General features: G+C 52.7%; 1 protein-coding gene across 2 annotated transcripts in view; it reads left to right on the top strand.

Annotated features, from left to right (window-relative positions):
* PFKP (phosphofructokinase, platelet) overlaps positions 1-14,208 on the top strand; it is a 68,704-nt gene that overhangs the window by 44,233 nt on the left and 10,263 nt on the right. The window contains exons 12-16 of one of the 2 annotated variants that reach the window (XM_033209451.1): positions 522-591; positions 794-940; positions 4,381-4,451; positions 6,407-6,494; positions 12,852-13,004. In XM_033209451.1, the coding sequence (XP_033065342.1) occupies positions 522-591; positions 794-940; positions 4,381-4,451; positions 6,407-6,494; positions 12,852-13,004 (529 nt within the window). Of the gene's footprint in view, positions 1-521; positions 592-793; positions 941-4,380; positions 4,452-6,406; positions 6,495-7,529; positions 7,683-12,851; positions 13,005-14,208 lie in introns of both variants that reach the window. The other variant, XM_033209450.1, reaches the window with a different exon arrangement.

The following is a 14,208-nucleotide window of genomic DNA, read 5'->3' as shown; positions in this document are numbered from 1 at the left end:
TCACCCAGGCTAGAGTACAGTGGTACCATCTCAGCCCCTGCAACCTCTGCCTCCCATGTTCAAGAAATTCTCATGCTTCGGCCTTCCGAGTAGCTGGGACTACCGGCGCGTGCCACCACATCCAGCTAATTTTTGTATTTTTAGTATAGACGGGGTTTCACCATGTTGGCCAGGCTGGTCTCGAACTCCTGACCTCAAATGATTCACCCGCCTCAGCCTCCCAAAGTGCTGGGATTACAGGCTTGAGCCACCGCACCCGGCTGTGGCCCTCGTTTTGCAAGAGAAAGTTGTGAAGTATAGAAGCATACCCTTTTCTCAGTCCATTTCCTCCAGACACGGACAGCACTGCGGGTCGTGGTTAAGGGCTCTGCAGCGCGCGTGGAATCCTGGGGCCTCCTCCTCCTGCCCAGATAGTTGGTAGACACATTTGAGTGCTGGCAGATAAGCCGCTTTTCTCTGCATGAGCCCCAAGTTGTGTGTGGTGTTCCCAACTCTGATCCAACAACACCCTCTTCCTTTAGGAGCTTTGCGGGCAACCTGAACACCTACAAGCGACTCGCCATCAAGCTGCCGGACGATCAGATCCCAAAGGTCGGTGGCCAGCCTCCCACGATGCCCCCAACCTCTCCTGCGGGCCTCCCCTCATGGCCTCTGCCTCGCTGAATGAGGCCACAGGTTTTCAGGCCTGGCACGGCATGGGCCACTGCCACGGCATGGGCCACTGCCACAGTGTGCAGCAAATGGAGCTCGCATGTGCCCGTGACCCAGTGCTCGCCCGCCTTCTGTTTTGCAGACCAATTGCAACGTGGCTGTCATCAACGTGGGGGCGCCCGCGGCCGGGATGAACGCGGCCGTGCGCTCAGCTGTGCGCGTGGGCATTGCTGACGGCCACAGGATGCTCGCTATCTACGATGGCTTTGATGGCTTCGCCAAGGGCCAGGTGAGTCACGCAGGATGCCATCGGCGGGCAGACACCCTGGCTCCGAGCACAGTGGAATGGGGGGCCCCTCCACGGCCCTCACACCTTTTCACGCCTCAGTCCAGGATCCTGTGACATTGTGACTGAATGACTACTTATTTAAGGCATTGCTTCTGGAGTGAAATCTCACCCTAAGATAGCTTTCAGGCCTTCAAATGGAGCCCAAGGTGTGATGTGCTTTTGAATTTTCTAAAAAGGTGCTGGGGAATGGCAGTGCCTCTGGGGTCTGATGGCCCTGACATTAGGAGAGAAGGAAGGTGGCGTCGTCTTGGAGGCTGTGGTTGGTTTAAACCGGGCACTGGAGGGAAAGTAGGCAGTGTCTGGTGTGCACAAGCACCCTCTGAAATACAAACCTTAGTGAACACGGGTAACACCTCTTGATGTGTGCTGTACCTAGTTGTTCTGCGGGATTTACATGTGTTCACCCATTTAAGCCTCACACTAAATCTAAGATGTTATCCCCATTTTCCTTATAAGAAAACTGAGGCACAGGGATGCCAACTGGGCTGGGTGCACCAGGGAGGACTGGAAACAGGATTCTGAGCTCCTGACTGGGGGTTGAACTGGTGGCTATTTGTTTATCTGATTAGCCAACAAATACCTACTTTGTGAAATTCTTTTTTTTTATTATTTTTGAGATGAAGTCTCACTCTGTTGCCCAAACTGGAATGCAGTGGTGTGATCTCAGCTCACTGCAACCTCCACCTCCCGGGTTTGAGCGATTCTCCTGCCTCAGCCTCCTGAGTAGCCAAAATTACAGACACGCGCCACCACGCCCAGCTCATTTTTGTATTTTTAGTAGAGATGGGGTTTCATCATGTTGGCCAGGCTGGTCTCGACCTCCTGACCTCAGGTGACCCACCCACCTTGGCCTCCCAAAGTGCTGGATTACAGGCATGACCCGCCGTGCCCGGCCTCCTACTTTGTGGAGTTCTTATGATGAGGAATTAAATGAGTGAGCACAGCAGGCACAACTCTCTGGTTCTGTGGAGACTGCATTTTAGACGGGGAGAGAGGACAGTGACTGAGGACCCCCCTGCTCTCTGGACAGTGAGCAGTGCTCAGAGGCACGCAGAGGAGGGCCTGCTGGAGTTCCCCCACACAGCCACGCTGGGGAAGGTGCTCCCAGGCTGCAGGTCAGAAGATGAGCAGGAGGCTCTTGGGACCCTCAAGGGACACTCATCCCAGGCAGAGGGAAAGGATGCTCTGGAGCTGATGCTCACAGGGGCAGCGGCTCTGAGGCCGCACAGGGCCCTGAGGATGGGAACTGCAGGGGCGGGGCCGGCTTGTTTGTGGGCTCCGAGCCTGCGCAGGGCAGTGAGGATGGGAACTGCAGGGCCAGGGCCGGCTTATTTGTGGGCTCCCAGCCTGCGAGTGAGGATGGGAACTGCAGGGGCGGGGCTGGCTTGTTTGTGGGCAGCCTGAGGAGGTTGGCTTTTATGTTATGTGAGATTTGGGGTCCTGAGCGGGGACTGGCCCATACCAAGAGCTTTCTAAAGGGACTCTCTGGTGTTCATCGAGGCAGAGGCAGGAGGCAGGGCTTCCAGCTGGGGCTTTGCAGTCACCTAGCAAGAGATGGTGGGTCCAGACTGGCTACTGTGCAGGTGGCAGGAAACCTCCAAGGGTCTGGAGATATTGAGGGCACGGAGGGCACGTGGGATTTGCTTGCTAAGTACACCCAGGCATAAACAGAGGAGGCAAGAATCACTCCTGTTCCTGACCTGAGCACATGGAAGGGTAGAGTTGCAACTTAAGAGGACGGGAAGCCCTGAGACACACTGCTTTCAGGAAGGATGAGGAGTGGAGACTCATGAGGCCACGGTGAAGGCGCGTGTCCCACGGCCGAGGACAGGACTGGGGATGCCGGGTGAAGGTGTGTCCCGTGGCCGAGGACAGGACTAGGGATGCCAGGGTGAAGGTGTGTGTCCTGCGGCCAAAAATGTGCAGTAGGCCGCTGTGTCCCGGCGTCTTCAGGAGCGGTGAGCTCAGCATGTGGGTTTGGGAGGATTCAGCGTCTCCATGATAGTTAAAGGCACAGACCTCACAGAGCTTCCCTGAGGACCTGAGTGCAGGTAGGAGAGAGAGGAGGTCTGGGACCGAGTCCTCAGGGCGCCATTGTTAAGAGTGGGGTGGGAAGAGGAGACCCCAGCCCAGGAGACTGAGGAGTGGCAGAGAGTTGGGGGGGAGATGCCCAGTGGCATCCCCGGGAACACAGATGATCCACCTTCCACCACCGCTGGCCCCTTTCCATGTTGGCCCATCCACCTGCATCTCAGCTGCAGGAACCGGATGAGGAACCGTTCTGTCCTGGGTGGGTCTTGTTTCCCCGTCTTTCTGGTTCAGACTTGTAAAGATTAATTGGCCTAAAACTGGTATTTGCTTTATTTAAAGAAATATTGCCTTCAAAACTGATTTATGTGAAAAAAACAAGCCTGATTTATATGGTTCTGTCAAATATATATATACACACACACACACACACCTTGTACAATATTTACCTTTTGATATAGAATGATCTTTTTTCTAATGTAATTTACCTGGAGATCTCACTGCAGCATAGCAGTGTGTCCACCAAATCCGTGAACTTACCTGGAATCTCGCGACCGGAAGCTTCGGAGCTGGGGTTCAAGCCCCACAGGTTCTCTCCCTGCGGCCGTGCCATCCTTGCAGTGGCATCCTCTTTCTCTTTCTGTGATTACATTAGTTTGCTTAGTAATCTGTTTTCCTTTTTTTCTCCCTAGTTTGTAAGAAAAGAAATTTTCCCTTAATCTTTTACCAATTTAGAAACCATCATATTACTTTTCTTTTAATCGCCGGTGGCAGGATATGGGGAGCTGACGTATCTCACACATGGCTGGGGGTAAGATGCAGATGCCCTGACAGGCAGGGAGAATGCAGCCTCTCTGCAGTTCTTCTGTTTCTCGCCTTGATTCATCCAGGCATCGCGATAAATGCTGTCTCACACGCCTCTCAAATCTTTTTTTTTTTTTTTTTTTCTGAGATGGAGGCTTGCTCTGTCGTCCAGGCTGGAGTGCAGCGGCGTGATCTCAGCTCACTGCAAGCTCTGCCTCCCCAGTTCATGCCATTCTCCTGCCTCAGCCTTCTGAGTAGCTGGGACTACAGGCGCCCGCCACCACACCTGGCTAATTTTTTGTATTTTTAGTAGAGACGGGGTTTCTCCGTGTTGGCCAGGATGGTCTCGATCTCCTGACCTCGTGATCCGCCCGCCTCGGCCTCCCAAATTGCTGGGATTACAAACATGAGCCACCGCGCCTGGCCTTGCCTCTCAAATCTTTACCTGAATGCAGCCTGTTGAAAAAGCACAGAAAGCTGTTTTTAGTACTTTCTAACTTGCCTTTCATTGTTCACTTTAGCTGTTTCATTCTGTGTTTGCACATTAGATCAAAGAAATCGGCTGGACAGATGTCGGGGGCTGGACCGGCCAAGGAGGCTCCATCCTTGGGACAAAACGGTAACTTCCAAATCTTGACTCTATGACCTGCTTTTAAGGAAGAAGGAAGAGCCGTGTTCTGGAAGAGAATTGCTAGGTGCCGATGCCACTTGCGATTCCTGTAAAGGCGTCCCTGAGGGAGGGGTGCAGGTAGTTATCGGTCCTCCCTCCAGTGGAACTGCCTGTGTTCCAGGGAGCTGGGGAGGCATCCCAGGGCGCAAAAGAGATGAGGAGGTAACTTGTGAATGCCTTCCTCTAATTCATATTTCCATTCATTTGAAGAGTCAACTGGCAAGCCTAAAGCCTCCACTTGGAGGTCATAAAGATGAGTGGTGTCACGGAGCCATGGAGACAGCACTCTAAGCAAACCCTAAAGCAGCCTAGATAGCGGGTAGCATTGGTGGGAACAGTAGCCCTGAGCAGCTGTGACTTGAGGCTCAGGTTTCCACAGCTGAAGAAAGGACCCAAGGAATTCTGGTCTAAAAATCTCATTTTCGGACCTGTAGTAAGTCTTGCGTCCCTGCATCGCTGGGGACGATGGGATTTTCAAATGTAGGTGAAGCCTGAGTTCTTCTCACCTTTGATCATGTCAGGGGTGTGAATGTTAATATCTGTCATCACTGCAGATCATGATTTCATATGGAAGGAAGGTGGTTTTTGGCAAATGTAATAAATGATGGATTCCATGTAATTCCGGCTTATAGTTCCAAGGGAGTTAGCTGCACCCTTTGCTTTGCTCTACAGCCAGGACCCTGGTACTCCCAGCCACTGCTGGGAAGCCTCAGAGCTGGGTTAGCTCAGCAGCTGCCTCCTAGCTGTTCTCATGAGCTGTGCATGTCGGTACCCCAGACTGTAAAGCTCTAGGTAGAGGCAGATGCATCCCTCGGTGTGCGTCCTGGGGCTGAGGACTGGCTGCCGACTCCCCGGGCACAGGTGCTTGATAAGCTGGCCAGGGCGTTGCGCTCGAGGATGTAGAGAGGCCTCGCTGCTGTTCTGGGCTTGTCCTGAAGAGGCTTAAGAAACCTCACCTTAGGGGCCAGGGTCATTTTGCAATTAGCTGCATCCATTTGTCTGCTCTGATGGCCAGGCCTGAACATTTTTGCCTTACAAATCTACCAAGAGTACAAGTACTTCACTTCTTCCCATCAACTTGAAACCTTTGGGTGGGTTTGGGATGGGATCCAGGGGGGCACAGTCTGATGTTGCACTTGTTAGCCCTGTCACGTGCCATTGGTGATAGCACGGGGGAGGGAGAGCAAGTATGAGCAGATGGGATTTTAAATGAGATCAATAGTGGATAATGCATACGTAAGTTATTTGGAAACTGGAAATTTCCATTTAAACAATTATCGAGCCCGGTGCGGTGGCTCATGCCTGTCATCCCAGCATTTCTGGAGGTCTAGGCGGGTGGATCATCAGATCAAGAGATCGAGACCATCCTGGCCAACATGGTGAAACTCTGTCTCTACTGAAAATACAAAAAATTGGCCAGTCGTGGTGGTGGGCACCTGTCGTCCCAGCTACTCGGGAGGCTGAGGCAGGAGAATCACTTGAACCCGGGAGGCAGAGGTTACAGTGAGCCGAGATTGCACCACTGCACTCCAGCCTGGTGACAGAGTGAGACTCTGTCTCAAAAAAAAAAAAAAGAAAAAATTATTGTTAATCATTATAAGTTTTTATTTTTATTTTTTCTAATGGGGCAGCAGAGTTCTTCTTAGGTCAAGGTATCAGCTGAAATGCTTTATTCCGTTTTCTCATGAAAACACTGTTTCGAGATGAGATTCCTGATCGTTCTGCCGTCTGCCAGCCACAGTGGTGTGCGTGAAATGGCAAACGTTTACCGCTCCTTAAAACCACAGACGAGGGAGGGAGGCCGGGTGGGGACCAGCATAGTTTCTCGGGTTCCCGGCGTGATATCCCGCAGTCTGCATGGAGCTCGGGGTGTCTGACGTCATTCTCCATTTGGCTGTTTTCAGCGTTCTCCCGGGAAAGTACCTGGAGGAGATCGCCATGCAGATGCGCGCGCACAGCATCAACGCGCTACTGATCATCGGCGGGTTTGAGGTACATTTCCATTTCTCTCTTCACCTGCTTGCCAGTCTTACAGGTGTGAGCCGCGCTCTGTGTTGGCTAAACATTAAGCTACTTGTTGGCTACTGGCCACGATCCAAGATGATAGGTTCCCAGACCCAGCTGCCGCTGGAGAATTGTTGAACAGCAGAATAGTGGGTGGTAAAACGTGGCCTACGAGTGACCCAGTTCCCAATAAAGTAACACCCAAGAAGCAAAAGCTTGACTCCTTAACTGGGACTCATCTATTCAGCGAGCTCTTGATGTATTTCAGGTTTGTGGAAGTCATTCTCTCTCTTGGGTCCAGAGTCCAGTGGCTACTTAGAGAGTAAGGTAGTTATACCTAGAATTTTGTTTAAAATCACATATTGGACTATAGACCCTAATATTTTTCTATTCAGTGAAGATTAGTCCCATGGTAACCTTTTCATTTACTTTTAGAAAAAGTAAGAACCAGCCGGGCGTAGTGGCTCACGCCTGTAATCCCAGCACTTTGGGAGGCCGAAGCGGGCAGACCACCTGAGGTCAGGAGTTCAAGACCAGCCTGACCAATATGGTGAAACCCTGTCTCTACTAAAAATACAAAAATTAGTCGGGCATGGTGGCAGGTGCCTGTAGTCTCAGCTACCCAGAAGGCTGAGGCAGGAGAATTGCTTGAACCCGGGAGGCAGAGGTGCAGTGAGCCAAGATTGCGCCGCTGCACTCCAGCCTGGGTGACAAAGCGAGACTCTATCTCAAAAAGAAAAAAATAAAAACAAAGTAAGAACCTCAGAAATGAGACTCTTACCCATGAGGGGTTTAGTCTTCTCACTGATCTTGTCCTGCACCCTTTGTGCTTAGAACCTGCTGATCCTTGTATTCTTATCTGTGGTCTTAACGCGACTTTGTGTTGGTCTCGTAGTGGTTTCGTGACGCCCTACTGTGCTCCCTGTGTGCTGTGGTGGAGGTGGCTCTCCCTGAGGCTCTCCCAGCGAGACCCCCTCCTCCCTGCTTCCCTCTCGCCCCACAACTCCCACGCTTGTCTGACAGGCCTACCTGGGACTCCTGGAGCTGTCAGCCGCCCGGGAGAAGCACGAGGAGTTCTGTGTGCCCATGGTCATGGTTCCCGCTACTGTGTCCAACAATGTGCCGGGTTCCGATTTCAGCATCGGGGCAGACACAGCCCTGAACACTATCACCGACGTAAGTCCGTGTGCGCCCCACCAGGCGGGTGCCGGCTGACGCTAAAACTGAGGGCTCCGGCCCTTTTTATCTACCAGTGCGCTAGAAACAGCCTTTTACAAACACCCTGAATGAGAGCTTCTTGTTCTTTTCTCCCCCTAGAAAGTATGTTTTTAGACTCTGAACATTTTTGATCTCACTGCCAAAAAGTTTTACTGCCTCTTCTGTGTGGCCACCGGCGGGGACGTAGCGTGGCCAAGACCCCGGGCGTGCCTGTGAGTACCTGCAGTGCTGAGGAGGGCTGGGCCGCAGTCTCCTGTGATTGCACCAGCATTAAAATCCGCTTTTTTTTTTTTTTTTAATGCTGAGCCTAAATTTTCGTTGAGCTTCCAATACCCATTATGACGAACCCCTGCCTTGCTGCTGAGGGTAGAAATTGAACTGAATATTTTGTAATTGTAGTCACTGTCCTGAACACACACCATTGCATTTGTTATCTCTTTGGTCTTGGCTGTTGACCTCATTTTCCCCTTTGTAAACTGGGGATGTTAAATTACATCTAAGGCAATATTGGGGCTAGTTTAGTTTTTTTGCCAAGAGACAATAATAAAACATAGAAATATATTCTTCTGTTTTTTGTTTTTTTTTTTTCTTTGTGAGACAAGGTCTTACTCTGTCACCTAGGCTTGAGTGCAGTGGTGTGATCACGGCTCACTGCAGCCTCGACCTCCTGGGCTCAGGTGATCCTCCCACCTCAGCCTCCCGAGTACCTGGGACCACAGGCACGTGCTGCCATTCCTGGCTAAAAGAAATACACGCCTGTCCCCATGTTTGTGTGTCACACTTGGTGATTCAGGTGGGAGTCTGAAGATCCATACCTAATGCCGGAAGCATTTCATTTTTTAAAAATTTGATGTCTAAAATTTTTCAGTAATTCTCAAGTTTTAATTTTTCTTCTGCGACTTAGTTCTCATGAATATTTTTCAAAGTTTTTTTTTTCTTTTTTTTTTTTTGTAAACCCTTGGCATGAAACTTCTTTCTAGCACTGGTAAATAAAAAAAACAAGCTTTTAACATACAGCTCATACGGTAAGTAACGCTTAGCACTCCTTTCTTGCTTTTCTGAGCATCTTAAACTTTCTTCAATTTCTTTGCGAAGGAAACCTGCTCAGGTTTTCCCGTGTTCACTGGCTTTGGGGGCAACTTTCACCGTATTTTTGGCAGTCACTAATCTCTGACCTAGACATTGCTTCTGTTCTCCTGGTGACGGGTGTCACGGCTTTGCTGCTGCGGGGCTGGCCCGGCTCTGGGCTGACCTTCGCGCTGGGAACGTGAACATGAGTGTCTGTTCCACAGAGGGGATTCCAGCATGGCTTTCACTGCTCTTTCACCAGCTTCAGCTGGATTTTTGGTTCTGTGAAAGATGGGTGTGCAATGGGAGGGATTGAAGCTTCTTTTTTCCCTAATTGTTACCTAACTGGAACTTGCCCAGAGGGAATGGGTGGAGAATTTGAGAGCAGTCACTGCAGTTAGCTGAGCATCTGAAGATGTGGGACAAAGCTGGTATTGATCTCCCCGTGACTTTTTTTATTTTGAAGTTTCCACACAAAGTATAGATCCTTGTGGTATGTGATGTACACTTTCAGGCATGAAGAAAATCTATCTTTTTAATTCCAGATTCCTCTGCTATGAATAACTTGGTTTTTTTTTTTGTTTTTTCAGAATGTAAATCTGTAACAAATGTGTAGGGTCAAAATTTGAAAACCAAAATACGTGAGGCAAACACCCCACAAATGATCCGTTCCACCCGCTTTGACTTCCCTTGGAGGGACTGGTGATTTATTATGCGATTGTTTTAAATTCAGTTTTTCATTCATTCAAGTTTCTCAAAGCTAGGTTAAACAATTTTGTTTTCTTTTTTTTTTTTTTTTTTTTGGAGACAGGACCTCACTCTGTTTCCCAGGCTGGAATGCAGTGGTGCAATCACGATTCACTACAGCCTCTACCTTCGCAGGCTTTGGCGATCCTCCCACCTCAGCCTCCTGAGTATCTGGGACTATAAGGGCATGCCACCGTGTGTGGCTAATTTTTTGTATTTCTACAGAGACGAGGTCTCCCTGTGTTGCCCAAGCTGGTCTCAAACTTCTGGGCTCAAGCAGTCCCCCTGTCTTGGCCCCTCAAAGCACGGGGGTTACGGGGATGAGCCACCGTGCCGGGCCTTAAGTTAACTGATTATAATAGAGAAAGAACTGGAGCGTGCAGTTAGTCGAGCCTCCCGTCAGCCAGGCACAGCCACCTTGGTAAGTGTGTGCGTGTGTCCTCATTGCCCTTCTGATCCTGAGCTCCGAGGAATGAGGCTGTCTTGGGAGTGCTGTGGTTCTCGTCTGGTGATGGGTGAGTGATGCTGGCTGATCGAGGTCACCCTGGCGAATGCTGCAGCTGCTCGGGAGCCAGGGCAGGGACAAGAAAGCCGCCGAGGGTCCCTCTGTGGACCCCTGAAGGGAGAGGGACCGAGATGTGAACATGGCAGCTGTTTTCTCCAGAGCCCTGTTGACTGACGGCCAAACAGGGTAAATCCTGAGAAGGTTTGGATTTGGGTCTGAAACGGGCTCGTCTGGCCGTGGAACAGGAGCTGGTGGCGAACTCAGGAAATGAGGGCGTGAGGCGACTTGATGTGGATGGCTTCAGGTTGCTCCAGCCACCGTCGTGAAGCTGTCGGAGGCTGAGCACGTGTGGGAGTGAGCGTCTCTTCCCTGTCCAGCCACACCCTCTGTGACCCTGGGCAGCATTTATGTTTGGGGTCTGTGGATGTCTCCAGTTGTTCAGTAAATTCGGTGATTCTCATCGTGGTGATTGTGCCCCAGGGAATGTTTGCATCGTCCAGGGAGGTTTCTGGTTAGAACTGGGAGAAGGGATGCTCCCAGTACCTGGGGCTGGAGACAAGGGACGCTGAGGAAAGTTCCTCCAAGCACAGGGCGGGCTCCATAGTAGGAGTCTGGCTCAGGACGTGGCCGTGTTGCTCTTCAGAAGCCCTGGGCGGATCTGATGTGGTGAAGTTGTCATCTTCTTTGGACACGTGCGTCCTCATCCTCACTCATGATTTCCTTCTTGCCGGCATTGATGCTTAGCTGACGCCACAGCCCCTCAGAATCTGTGCAGTGCTGGCGAGTGGGTCTTCCGGGCAGAAGAGAATTAATGAAATATCTCAGAGCAGGTGTTACATGTTCTCAGGATGTGGCTGCGGGGAGTTTCGGTTGGACTCCTTTCATTCCTTAGTGCTGGCTGGTGCATTACTCTGTCCTGTAAGCTTGATCACGTCACACCAGAAACACAGTAGGTGGGTGCCACGCTGCTGTCAGGTGTCGCGAAGGTGGCGGTGACCACAGCCTTGTAATTCCTTGTCGTAGTGGCCCCACCACGGACCCAGCTGTGTTTGGTCTTGAGAATTTTATGCTTTTCTGGGCAGGGTCTCCCCCGTCTTGAAGCTTCCCTCTCCTTTTTTGGAGACTGAAGGAAGGAAAAGAGGAGCGATAGGTAAGAGGGGAGAGAGGATTTGCAGCAATGTGGCCATTCTCACAGATTTCAATGTGGAGTTAAGGAGCCGAGACCCCCCCACCTGCCCTCTTGTGTGCCTCAGGCCCCTCCTGGCCTCAGGTCACCCACACCCTCTGGCTTCCAGCGAGGGCTTCTTGGAGAAGCAGCCAGCTCCCTGCAGCCAGTCTTGGTCAGTCCTGAGCTGGGGTATTCCACAGTAAAGGAGTGACATCACCTGTCTGAAAAGCATAAGGAGCCCCCCACATGGTGTTGCTGACGGGGCCACATCCTGGGCACCAGGCCAGCGAGTGTCCCCAGATGAGTGTTTCTGGCTGGGAAGCAGGCTGGCATTTGGATTGAAGTCCTGCAAAAACTACCATGGCCAGAGCCTGCAAGGCAGAGCCTGTACAGCGCAGCCCAAGAGCTGGGCATGTGCTGGGCCTGGGTGAACATGGAGGCCATGCCATGGGGTGCGGGGGCCCCTCTCACAGCTCACCTTGTGGTCGCCCTGCTCACAGCTCACCTCGTGGTCACCCAGCACTGACCCACCCAACTTACCCTCCTACCCACCACGCTGTGAACCCACCTGCCACGGATCTCCACCCACTGTCCGAAGCCCTCGGCCCACACGGGCTCCTGGCCTTGGGATGCTTTGGGTTGCACCAGGGCTGCAGAGCCTGGGTCACTCACTGTCCAACTCTCCCAGGGAGATGTGGGCCGCGCCCTGCATCCCAACAATAGCATTTCTGCAGCAGATGTGGGTATATTCATAGTAAGAGGGACATGTCCAAGACCATAAATGGTTTTGCCACCAAGTGGATGAAAAGACCATAAATAGGTGGTTTTGCCACCAAGTTGTGTGGGGCCGCTTGGAGGTGGGAACAGTGGGCATGTGGACCTGTCCAGCTGTTACCTTGGTTAACACCCTGAGGTGGACTCTGAAAAACCCCAGTGCACACGGGCTCCAGAACCGCTCCCCTTTCTGACACCAGAGCCCATTTCCCAGTGGAACCCCAGAGCAGCAACTCAGGTTCCTGCTTGCCTGTGTGGCTTTGTGTGCGGCTTCCCTAGGGTGGAAATGGCAGCCTCCCGCCGGAGAACAGAGGTGTGGCGTGGGGCTGAGTGTGGCCCGTCGGTAACCCAGCTGCATGCCTCCTTCCCTGCCTGCGTGTGGAGGCCGCCTCTGCACGATGAAGGCGGTCACTTGGTGTGGTCCTTACAGCTGTGGGCCCCATCCCACTGATCCTTGCCTGCCTGCAGAAAGCTGCAGGACTAGCTTTGCCTTTAAACGTCCTGACTGCCCTGGCCTCGCTTACCCATGATGAGATACCCTGAGAGCTGAGCTGTCCCGCTCGTGACTAACTCACCTCTGCCTGCAACCTGCTCTGCTGTCTGCCTCATACCCACCCTGCTGTGCTGCCTGCAGGCCTCCCCTTTCATGAGGACCTGGGCTGTGCCCAGGCAGTCCACTGTGTCACCAAGGCCTGTCCTACTCCCACACGGCCTCCAGAGCTCCCCTCGGCCCCTTGACCTGCATGAACGGGCCTCCCCTGGTGACTCAGGCCCCTCCTGTCCCTTCCTGGACCTCAGCGCAGGCCCTGGGGCTGGCAGATGAGCACCTGGCACCCCCGCTAACCGCTTGGCCCTGCTGCTTCAGGCTTACAAGAGCGCGTGCGACATGGCCGAGGCGCGAGGCTGCCACCAGGAGCTTTGCATCCCCCTGTGTGTGGTGCCGGCCACGATTAGCAACAATGTCCCGGGCACAGAAATAAGCCTGGGCGCCGACACTAGCCTGAATGCTGTTGTCCAGGTAAGAGAACCCCGTTTCCTCCCATTGCTTTCTTTCATTTATTTTGGCAATTTGTTTCTTCTGTGCTAAGAATGAGCCAGATTTATTACTACTCTTTCCCCCCCAACCTTTGTTAGCTTGGCTTTATGTCGGTCACACTGGCCAGAACAGGGTAAATTTTTTAGCTTCTCTGCCTTAGGGAGAACCTGTCTTTATTGATGAAAAGTGAGATGATATATCCAGTCCTGGGGTTGTGTTTCTATGCCACCTAGACTAGGGGAGCCGTGAGCACCATTTCTCTGGAGCCTGCCTCTCCTGCCTGCGTTGAGTAGCGAGGCTGCAGGGTCAGCTGTGGGAGCCTGCAGGAAGGGGTTTGAGTGCCTGGTACGTACGAGCTCTGGGACAGAGCCGTGCCCACTGGGGGCCACTGCCTGGAACCACAGCCTTCCTGGTGAGACGAGAGGTTCTTTAGAGAGCCGAGATCATGCCCTCCTGGGCAGGCAGTTTCACCAACGTGTGCTTTGGGAGGAGTGGATTCTGCCGGTCATAGGCGTGGTGTTGACACCCGCATGGTGGCCCCTCCGGCCCCTGATAAGCTGACCCACCTCTATGGTCATGAGCTGGACATGAGGACCTGTGGGAGTTCCACAGGCCTTTGCTGCAGAGAGGGTCTTCACTCAGCTGCAGACGGGACGGTGGCCACCTTGGCACGTGGGGTCACGTCAGTGGCTTGGCCGCCTGGTGCCTCCTGGAGAGCAGGCGCTGGCCTTTACCTTCGATGTTCACGTCCAAACCAGCTTCGGAGTTTGCAGTGAAAACTCCCAGCCCTGTTGGAGACTCCTTAGTTCAGCTTGGCACAGTACCTCGGAAAACAGCAGTTCTGTTCCAGGTTCTTCCTTCAGAACTGAGTTCCAGTGCAGGGAAGGGAGCGGAGGGGCCGTGAGGTCAGCTGCAGCCTCCTGTGCCTCCCACTCAAGCTGAGGGCCATCTCTTTCCTGGGCTTCTCCCTGTCGTGTTCCCTGGCGCTGTGCTGGCCTTGCAGAGGCTGGCCCCGGCTCGTTCCCAGGACTTCCTTGGGCCGCGCACTTGACTCCTGTTCAGTGAATGCCATTAGGGTCCGGCCATCGCTGGCTTCGCTCTCCTTTAGCACCTTGTAGATGTCCACATGTGCTTCCACCCTCGCACCCCGCACGCGGCGCAGCACTACCCCGGCCAGCGGCTGTGC

This window comes from Trachypithecus francoisi, unplaced genomic scaffold (assembly GCF_009764315.1).
Source record: "Trachypithecus francoisi isolate TF-2019V2 unplaced genomic scaffold, Tfra_2.0 Lachesis_group9, whole genome shotgun sequence".
Lineage (NCBI taxonomy): Eukaryota > Metazoa > Chordata > Mammalia > Primates > Cercopithecidae > Trachypithecus > Trachypithecus francoisi.
This window is presented reverse-complemented; position numbering and strand designations above follow the sequence as displayed.